Raw genomic sequence first — 10,690 nt, forward strand, 5'->3', positions numbered from 1 at the left:
TTTTGTAGCTGGACGGCCAATAGGTATACCTGTTGCTTTTGGAAACTTTGTCATACCGAGCAGGTCTTATTGCCATGGAAACACTGATGCCTCCTCCCATGATCTCCTGATCCATACGTTTGCCCCACACAGAGATGCTGAGATCTTTCTCCTTCATCTACTTGGGGCTTCTGGGAGTACTGGGAAGCCCACGTGGCCTTAGCACCGAGGACTTGGGAGACCCTTTGGACTGTGCAGCCCCGGACTGCAGAGCTGAGGTGTGTTCTTGGTGATTCTCTCACTCCAGGGCTTTGAAGTAGGCCCCAGAGTCGCCCTTCAGCCCGCAGGCAGTGTTTTCACACCAGGCAGCACCTGCAGAGTCAGAGACAGTGAGCAGGAGACCGAGGCCTTTACTCGGATGGGACCTGGGAAGGGCTCCTGGCTGCGGAGGGAGGCTCCAGCTGCAGAGGGGCAGGTGCTGGTGGGAGAGGGCGGGGCTCTGACTCAGGATGTGGAGGGTGAGGGGCCAGTTTCAAGGTTGTTTGGGCAGACCAGGGTCACTCTGGATCAGGTGCTAGGTAAGAGTGGGCGGGATGGCTCCCAGCTGCGGGGATCAGGAAGGGAGGGTTCCTGGCTGCAGGGTTGCAGATGAGGGTGGGTGGGGTTCTGGCTGCAGTGGCCAGATCATGGACGTAGGCCAGATCATGTGTGTTGGCCAAGGCAAAAGGAGGTCTCCTCACTGCAGAGGTGAGGGGTGCATGGTGGGGGTTCTAAGCCAGGTCATGGAGGGTGTGAACTGGCCAGGGAGGAGATCCAGGTCGCTGTGGGGGGTGGTAGGGTGGGCTGTCTGGCACCAATGTCCCTCTATCCTCTTTGCATCCACAGGCCACCACTGCAGAGGCTGCGGCAGTGTGCGCATCCCTGTCCAATCGGGCTCTCTCCCCCGCCAGGTATTCATGATGGCACTGGCAATGCTGCATGAGTGGTGCAAGTGAAAGCACGCACCATTTCCTGCTCATCCTGGGCATCCCGGATGACTGCGAGGAAGAGGAATTCCAGAATGCCGCAAAGACTGCCCTGTGGCCCCTGGGCAGATACCAAGTGCTGGGCAAAGTGTTCAGAAAGGAGCTCAGATCCAGGGTTGCCTTAGTGGAGTTTGCTCAGTATTTATTTTTTTTTTAAATTTTTATTCATGATAGTCACACACACAGAGAGAGAGAGAGAGAGGCAGAGACACAGGCAGAGGGAGAAGCAGGCTCCATGCACCGGGAGCCTGACATGGGATTCGATCCCGGGTCTCCAGGATCACGCCCTGGGCCAAAGGCAGGCGCCAAACCGCTGTGCCACCCAGGGATCCCGTTTGCTCAGTATTTAAACTGAAGTTTGATCCCCCGACAAACAGCAGGCAAGGGAGGACCCTGGCTTGTGGTCTTTCTGCCCCAGGCTCCTGATTTAGAGTCACACGATAGACCCAATTTCCCTGCCCAGCACCAGAGGCAAGCAAGGTCTGGCCAGGCAGGTGAGGCAGGAGCTGTAGGTAAAGAAAGGGCTGCAGGTGTCGCAGGAGCTGCAAGTGAGGACAGGCGTGAAGGAGAGGAAGGAGCTACAGGTGAGGCAGGAGCTGCAGGTGAGGCAGGAGGTGCAAGTAAGGAAGGGCGTGGAGGTGAGGAAGCTGCAGGTGAGGCAGGAGCTGCAGGTGAGGAAGAAGTCATAGGTGAAGTGGGAGCTGCAAGTGAGGCAGGAGCAGCAGGTGAGGTGGGAGCCGCAGGTGATAAAGGATGTGAAAGGAAGGAAGAAGCTGCAGGTGTGGAAGGAGCTGTAGGTGAGGCAGGAGCTGTAGGTGAGGCAGGAACTGAAGATGAAGGGATAGTGTTAGATGAGGGAGCTGAAGATGCAGGAGCTGTGAGTTTGGTAGGAGAAGGTGGAGGAGTACTCGGTGAAGAGGGAGCTGCAGGTGTGGCAGGAACAGGAGGTGAGGCAGGAGCTGCCGGTGAGGCGGGAGTTGCCGGTGAGGCGGGAGCTGCCGGTGTGGCGGGAGCTGCCGGTGAGGCAGGAGTTGCCGGTGAGGCAGGAGCTGCCGGTGTGGCAGAAGATGAAGGGGCAGTGTCTGATGAGGAGGGAGCCGCAGGTGACACAGGAATCGCAGGTGTGCCGGGATCTGTGAGTATGGCAGGAGCAGCAGGGGAGGCGGGCACTGCAGGGGAGGAAGGAGCTGCAGGAGCCGTAGATGAGGGAGGATCCTGGATCCAGCAGTGGGGCCAGGCTTGGCAGCCTGTGCCAGAAGACGCGGCCTATGGGGAATTGAGAACCTTCTCCGGGATGGAAGATCCAGAGCAAGAGTCCTTTGAGGTCTGGCTGGAGCACGCCAACGACATGCTGTTCGTGTGGCGCCACGTGCCAGAAGGGGAGAGGAGGCGGTGGCTGATGGAAAGCTTGGGGGGCCTCGCGCTCGAGTTCATGTGCGGCCTCCTGGCCGAAAATCCCAACATGCTCGCGCAGGATTGCCTGGCCGCAATGGTGCAGGTGTTCGGAGACAAGGATCCCTGCGTGACCGCGCGGCTGAAGTTCCTGACGTGCGCCCAGCGGCCCCAGGAGACTCTGTTTGCCTACGTGATGCGCCTGGAAGGCCTGCTGCAGTCGGCCCTGGAGAAGGGGGCCATCCATCCCACCGTCGCCGACCAGGCTCGCGCCAGGCAGGTGCTGATGCGGGCTCGCTCCAACGAGATGCTCCAGAACAAGCTGAAGAGGATGCGGCTGGAGAGGAGACCACCCGGCTTCCTGGGGATGCTGCGGCTCATCCGCGAGGCCGAGGCGTGGGAGGCCGCCCCAGCTACGGGTGAGCAGTTCCAAGTGGAAGAAGGGCCCCCCGTGTATGTCAGAGACTATGGCAGGACGACCGTGGTGGTGGGGGACACGGAGGTCCCTGAGAGGAGGAGGGCCGTGACCTATGGGCTCTAGTGACCGTTAGACGTTCCTCTCTCTGTTGTCATTCCTTGTCTTTAATGGTTGCAGTACATTTTCTCTTCAATAAATTTCATTGAATGTTTCAGCTAGGTCTTGTCTTGGCTGTGGCTCATCGAGGGAATGGTCTACTGAAGTCGGAGTGGGGCCAACAGTTGCCTGTTACCGAGTTGGCTTTCACATATGGTCACGGCAAGGTCCAAGAGGTGATGTGGGTTGCCTAATTTGCAAGATTTGTCACCACGCAGAAGGATTGTGCAAGCTGCATTTTGTCAGTCAGAAGTCTGTTGTGTGAGCAGAATGGCTCGCTGGGCCTGTAGGGCATAAACTGAATGTCTTGGAAATAAGTGGGTAAGACCCTGAATAAAGGACAAAGGATATGCAGGATGGAGTCCTGGGTATATATTTAATAGCTCCTCAGTTTGTCATATATATTCAGTCTCTGCAACTATTGTGATAGAGGCTTCAAGAAACTGGATGAACATTAGATTCTCGACTGGGAAGAAAAAAGGGTGAGATTCCACCAGTCTTCCAAGGGTCTGGGGAGGAGAGCTAAAACACCTTGATTTTCGCGCAGGCGCTCCTGATTTGCGTGCGACACCGTCTTCTGTGCGCCTGCGCGGCAGGGCGAGCGCGCTGAATATTCTGCGCGCCTGCGCGGCGAGGGCTCGCTCGCTGAAGCTTGTGTTGCGCCTGCGCCTACCGCCATTTCCTGCACCGCGGAGCTCAGATCGCAGTGCCTATCGGGAAATGCGACCTTCCTCAAGCGAAATGGCCGCCCGGGACTAGAACAGCCTCGGTGTAGCTTCTCCTGCTGCCGTGCTGGTTCTGGCCGCTAGATGGCGCGCGAGGATCATAAATGGGCCGGACCGTCCGTCTGGGGCTGCCTGGGGCTCTGGCTGCCCTGAACCCCGCTGGCCTGGTGAGCTGTGGTGGTGCCAGCGACCGTGGGGTTGCAGCAGGCCCCTCTCACCCTGTGTGGACCATCGCCGCAGTCCCGGCGGAGGCGGGAGAGAGGGAGCGAGCTGGGTGCCCGCTAGGAGCCGAAAGGGGCTCCTCAATTATGTAAGTAATGAACCCCCTTTTCGGCCTCTTGTTGTGTCATCAGTCTCGATATCCAAAGCAAGTTTAATGGTGGTGGTGGGGTGCTATTTTTGTCTTGAGAAACCATAACATTGTTAAAAGCCATGTGAAAGTCTATGCTACTGCTCCTCCCCGCCCTACAGAGACAGGCAAGAAAGTGAATTACAAACAGTGTCACAAGAGGGATCGTGGAGATTAGAGCTGCTCTTAAATTCTGAAGGATATGGGGGGGGTACCCATCATATCTCCATTTGTTTTTCCAGTCTGAATGACTCTATACTTAGTACCCCAAACTTCACCAACTCGTAGTTCCAGTGCCTTAGGTACTGAAACAATGAAACATAAAAGCAGATGTTGCAGGATGCCTGGGTGGCTCATTTCGTTAAGTATTGGGCTCTTGGTTTAACCTCAGGTTGGGATCTCCTGGTGGTAGAATTGAGCCCCCAGTGGGGCTCTGTGCTCAGCGTGGAGTTTGCTTGAGATTCTCTCTCCCTCCCCCTCTGTTACCCTTCCCCAATCTTCTTGCACTCTCTTTATAAGATGGATAAATAAAACCTTTGAAAAAATAAAAAGCAAATGTTGGGGGAACGCAGGGGGCTCAGTGGGTTAAGCCTTGGACTCCTTTTTAAAATTATTATTGGAGTTCAATTTGCCAATATATAGCATATCACCTAGTGCTCATCCTGCCAAGTGCCCCCTCAGTGCTCATCACCCAGTCACTCCAACCCCCCGCCCACCTCCCCTTCCACCACCCCTTGTTCGTTTCCCAGAGTTAGGTGTCTCTCATGTTCTGTCTCCCTCTCTGATACTGATTTTGGCTCAGGTCATGATCTTGGGTTGTGGGATTGATCCCCACTCTGACTTTCCCCTGTGCATGGAACCTGCTTGACATTCTCTCTCCCTCTCTCTCTCTCTGCCCCTCCTTCCACCCCATGAGTGGGTGCTTTCTCTCTCTCTCTCTAAAAAAAAAGTACATGTTGAGGCCACTCTTTCTCTCGTGAAGGTAGGGCTTGTGTCCACTTCAGGAATGAATTTGTCTTTGCACCAGATCTCCCAGTTGGGCCAGAAACACTTTCTCTAAGTATCACCACAGTCTCAGGTTCTTTCTTCCAGTCCTTTTTACATCTCCCTTTTCTTCCACCGGTGTGAGACCTTCACTATGATTCTAAGGCTGTTCCTGCTGTTTCATGTGCCCTCTCCCCTTTATCTTTATCAGTAAATGTTTTGCACTTCTAACACCATTTTGGCTTTCTGGAGGACCCAAAATGACACATTTGATTGGGAAGGGGTAGAGAGAACCCCTCCTTCTCTTCCTTTGTGGAAAAAGTAGGAGAAATACCAACACACTCTTTCTTTCTAAAAATTCCCTTTAAAAATTACATTGGAAATATGTGATCTTCTCACAATTAGACTTACTAGGAGGGTACTGAAGTGGATTTGCCATCTTTTAGTAAATTCAGCACTATCGGGGGTTCATTTGAGGGATTTGGGGGATTGAAAAAGGAAAACATGTTACTACGAGAGGCATTCACACACAAGCTTTCCTGGGTTGCACTTGGACAAGGTTGCACACGCTTCATAGCATGAGACCATCCAGAAGCTTATGGGTGGTCTAGAGGGCCACCACCCAGAAATGGAAGAAGTTATGGTAACTTCCAAAGCAGAGGGGATCACGGAGGAGGCATAAGTGTCTTGGTGATGACACAAAGTCTTTGGAATCAGAGAATTCTGAAGGGCAACTGTGGTTTGGGGTCTTAAAATCACAAGCCTCTACCTTATCAATGGATAGCAGATATGAGGTAAGGTATCCTGAAATATGCAAAGCAGGCAGGGCCTAATCAACTACAAATCTGCTTGTTTGGACTATTTCTAAAATAATTAAATGGGTAAAAATTAGAATTTGGCACCAGTGGGCTTTTGAGCTGTCAAGTCTCCGCCGGCAGTGAAGTAATAAAAAAAAAAACTAGAAGCCAATACACAGAGACTATCTTAGGCTAATTCACATACCAAGCATCGTGTTGTGTTTACACTGAGACTGGAGACTGCAGGGACGTAGGGCCTCCTGTCCTCACATTTGGGCTAAAATCCTATAGAAATAGACAAAATTCCCTGTAATATTCTGCCACAAATTCTATGAATACTGAACAGCTATGCCTTGCTTCAGATGATTGTAGTCCCTGCTGTTATAATACCTTGAATTGCTTAAGTACAATCAATGCTTAATATACAAATGCATATGTAATCACTGTGTTAATTTCTTACAAAGGATACAAGAGTGTGTTAGAGATGGACCTAAGTTAGATGAGGGCAGGTGAGGCACCTTTGGTGAAGAAACATAAATGGTGAAACCTGAAGAATGAGTAGGAGTTGTCAAAAGGTGAGAGAGGTCATGCTCTGGCAGAAAGAACAGAGTATGCAATGAGCACAAAAGTGACCTTGACCTAAGCCACTCTCTCCCACTGTCACACCCCAGGCTTTGTCATCTCCTATAACTACCTCACCTTGAGAATCAGTGATTCAATCATCACACTCTCTGAACACAGATCCTCAACCCACTGTGATCATTTTCTAACCTCTTCAGGACCTTCATACGTTGTATCCTCTAGGTTTCAAAGGGTCAGACCTCTCCTATTTTTCACATGATCTTTTTATCTAACTGAATTTTTTGAGGTATATTTCAGATGCACAGACTTAACAATTAGACAATTTGACAAATGGTGAGATATGTATATACCCATGAAACCATCATCACAATCAAGATAAGAAGAATCTCCAACCCCCCAGACTTGCCTCATATTACTTTCCAGTCCCTCCCTCCTTGTGTTTAAACTTTAAACTTTACTTATTATTTCGAATAGCTATTTTTGGCCAATTCTGATATTTCCTACATAGAAATGTTGTCTACAGATAAAGACAGTTTAGCTTCTTTTCCAATAATGAATGCCTTTTATTTATTTTTCTTACCATGAGACACAGTAAATACTCTGTCTTAGAAAGGGTTTCTGCTTAGCTCCTTGGCTTCTTATTGCACACAACCTTAGAATTCAGCAGAGATCTTGATGGGGAAGTTCTGCAGTGTGACAGACTCAGTCACCTGACTCTACCTTCTCATTGCAGTATTGGATTTTTTTAACCCTATGATCCAGCAATTGCACTACTAGGTATTAACCAAAGAAAACAAAAATGCTAATTCAAAGGAATACATACATCCCTGTGTTTATAGTAGCAGCATTATCTACAATAGCCAGATTATGGAAACAGCCCAAGTGTCCATCAATAGATGAATGGATAAAGAAGATGTGTCACATATATATGATGAAATATTACTCAGCCATCAAAAAGAATGAAATATTGCCATTTCCAATGATGTGGATGGAGCTAGAGTGTATTATGCTACGTGAAATAAGTCAGAGAGATAAACACCATATGATTTCAATAGTATGTGAAATTGAAGAAGCAAAACAATTGATCATAGGGGCAAGAGAGAGAGAGAGAGACCAAGAAACAGACTCCTAACTATGGAAAACAAATTACTGGTCACCAGAGGAGATGTGGGTGGGGAGTTGGGTGAAATAGGTGATGGGGATTAAGGAGTGCACTTGTGATGAGTACCGGGTATTGTATGGAAGTGTTGAATCACTATATTGTACATTTGAAACTAATATTGCACTGTATGTTAGCTAACTAGAATTTAGAGAAATACTTAACAAGATCTTAGCCTTTTAAGTCTCCAATTTTGTCTCTCTAGCCTAGTGAGACTGCTGAGAATTCTATTGTTTTTTTGGTTCTCAGCTGTGGTCATCTACCTGAGTGAAGCCTGTGTTCTCAGCCTCTTGCTCTGCACCCAGAATTGGCAAATGCTTCAGGGAAAAAAGTTGCAAACTGTCACTTCACCTTTCCATGGCTCTCCTCTCCTGTATGTTGGTCCCTTAAGTTTTGATAACTTCAGTAGCTCTCCAACAGCTTTAAACTGATCTTTTTTGTCATGTTTTTTTTTTGTTTTTACTACTTAAAGTAACATTTTGATATGCATCTCCCTGATGATTAATAACGTTGAATATTTTTTCATTTGTCTGTTGGCTATTTGTATGTCTTCTTTGGAGAAAATGACCAGGTCCTCTGTTCATTTTAAAATCAGATTGTTTGGTTTTCTATTGAGTTGTATGAGTTCTTTATATAGTTTTGGATGTTAACTATTTGATATATGATTTGCAGATATCTTCTCCCATTCAGTAGGGTTTTTTTAAAGTTTTGTTGGTGGTTTCCTTCATTGTGCAAAAGCCTATTATTTTGATGTAGTCCCAATTGTTTATTTTTGCTTTTCTATCCCTTGCCGGAAGAGGCAGATCCAGAAAAATATTGCTGTTGCCAATGTCCTAGAATTTGCTCCCTATGTTTTATTTTAGGATTTTTGTGGTTTCAGGTCTTACATTTAGGGCTTTAATCCATTTTGAGTTAATTTTTGTGTATGGTGTTAGAAAATGATCCAATTATATTCTATTGCATATAGCCATCCAGTTTTCCTAGCACCATTTATTGAAGGGACTGTCTTTTCACCATTGTATATTCATCCTCCTTTGTCATAGATTAATTTGTCATATAAATATGGGTTTATTACTGGACTCTCTTTTCTGTTCCAGTGATCTATGCATCTATCTTTGTACTAGCACCATGCTGTTATGATTACTAAGCCTTCATAGTATAGTTTGAAATTTGGAATGGTGATACCTCCAGCTTTGCTGTTCTTTCCCAAGATTGCTTTGAAGGGGATGAAGAGGTATGAAATTCCACTTATAAAACAAATAAATCATGGGGATAAAAAGTACAGCATAGAAACCTGGGTGGCTCAGTTAAGTGTCTGCCTTCGGTTCAGGTCATGATCCTAGATTCCTGGGATCGAGCCCTGTGTCTGGCTCCTCACTTTGGAGGGAGTCTACTTCTTCCTCTCCCTCTACCCCTCCTTTGCTTGTGCTCTGTCTTGCTATCTTTCTCTCTCTCTCTCTCAAATAAGTAAAATCTTTAAAAAAAAGTACAGCACTGCAAATATAGCCAATAAAATGGTAATAACATTGTATGGTGACAGATGGTAACTACACTTATGGTGATCACTGTGTAATGTATAGAATTGTTGAATCAAAATGTTGTACATCTAGAACTAATATAGTATCACATGAAAATTATACTTCAATTAAAAATAAACAATGTTTTTATGGTTAAATATAGCACGTATACAAAAGAAATATATATATATATATCTCAACACTTTAAAGACTAATGGAAAACTACACACCCATGAATCCACCATGCAGGTAAGCTTCAGGTATGGAGCTCCCTTGGCCCTATTCATTTATATTCAGTTCTAGTCCGCATTCATGCCACTATCCTACATTACAGTTATTTTTAAAGACTCATTTTAATTTAAATGTAATTGACATATAACAGTTTGTAAGTGTAAGGTATAAAAAGTGTTGATTTGAAGGGTGCCTAGGTCGTGCAGTCAGTTTAGCATCCACCTCTTGGTCTCGGCTTGGGTTGTGATCTTGGTGTCATCAGACATGCATTGGTCAGTGAGGAATCTGCTTCAGGTTCTCTCTCCCTCATCCTGCCCCTCCTGCTTGAGCCCCCCCCTTTCTCAAATAAATAAATAAATCTTTTAAAAAGCATTTATTTGATTTATTTATATATTGCAATATGCTACCACCTTAGCCTCGGCTAAACCTCAATCATGCCACGTAATTATTTATTTTTTGTGGTGTAAATATGAGTGATATTTTAATGTGATTTTCTTGTTCTCTATAGGAGCATTTGTTGGTTGTATGTTACCCTACCACTTATCCTCATTTCTTCTACCATCATCCTAGTCCAAATTATGACCATAACTTCCATATGTTAATGCAATAGCTTCCTAAATTGATCTTGCATCCACTTTGCCTCCTTATTATGCATTCCTCATATAGTAGCCAGAATTATTTTTTAAAAACAGATCAGATTATGTTATTTCCCTGCTCAAAAACCTTCAATTGTTTCATACTGCTTTCTTAGCATAAAATAAATAACATTGTTAATAACAAGTGGCATTTGCTGAGTTGTGATAATACTCAATGTACCAGGCACTACATCACAGTAATACAAATGATTGTTTCATTTCCATTATTTCTCTTGTTTATACTGACAGCAGAAATCTGTAAAATTTAGGGTAATTGCTAAATAATACATTTAGAAGTGGTGAAGGTGGAGACCCAGGAAATGTAAATGTTGCAGCTGAAGTCTTAAAGCAGTATGGAGAAAATTTTCTTCTTTGAGGAACCTCAGTCTTCTCTCTTAAAGCCTTCAACCATTTGGATGTGGTCCACTCAGATTATGGAGAATAATCTGCTTTATTCAAAGTCCACTAATTTAATGTGAATCATACATAAAAATATCTTCACAGCAGCATTTCTATAGCTGTTTCACCAAGAAACTGGGCAGGATTTCTTTTTTTTTTCTTTTTTAAGATTTTGTTTATTTTTAATTATTATTATTTTTTAATAATAATGTGGGGCTTGAGATCAAGACCTTAAGCTCAAGACCTGAGCTGAGACCAAGAGTCAGATGCTTAACCTACTGAGCCACACAAGGTACCTCTTTAAAGATTTTATTTATTTATTTATTTATTTATTTATTTATT

At 46.0% G+C, this 10,690-nt stretch overlaps 1 protein-coding gene across 1 annotated transcript; it reads left to right on the plus strand.

Moving 5' to 3' along the window:
• Positions 1-938: 938 nt before the first annotated feature.
• Positions 939-3,729, plus strand: LOC121482715 (paraneoplastic antigen Ma6E-like). The gene is given in 6 exon segments (XM_041740522.1): positions 939-970; positions 972-1,133; positions 1,338-1,747; positions 1,895-2,898; positions 3,030-3,132; positions 3,518-3,729. Coding segments are annotated over 6 exon segments (1,923 nt in total).
• The last annotated feature ends 6,961 nt before the right edge of the window (positions 3,730-10,690 follow it).

This window comes from Vulpes lagopus, chromosome X (genome assembly GCF_018345385.1).
Source record: "Vulpes lagopus strain Blue_001 chromosome X, ASM1834538v1, whole genome shotgun sequence".
NCBI classification, from domain to species: domain Eukaryota; kingdom Metazoa; phylum Chordata; class Mammalia; order Carnivora; family Canidae; genus Vulpes; species Vulpes lagopus.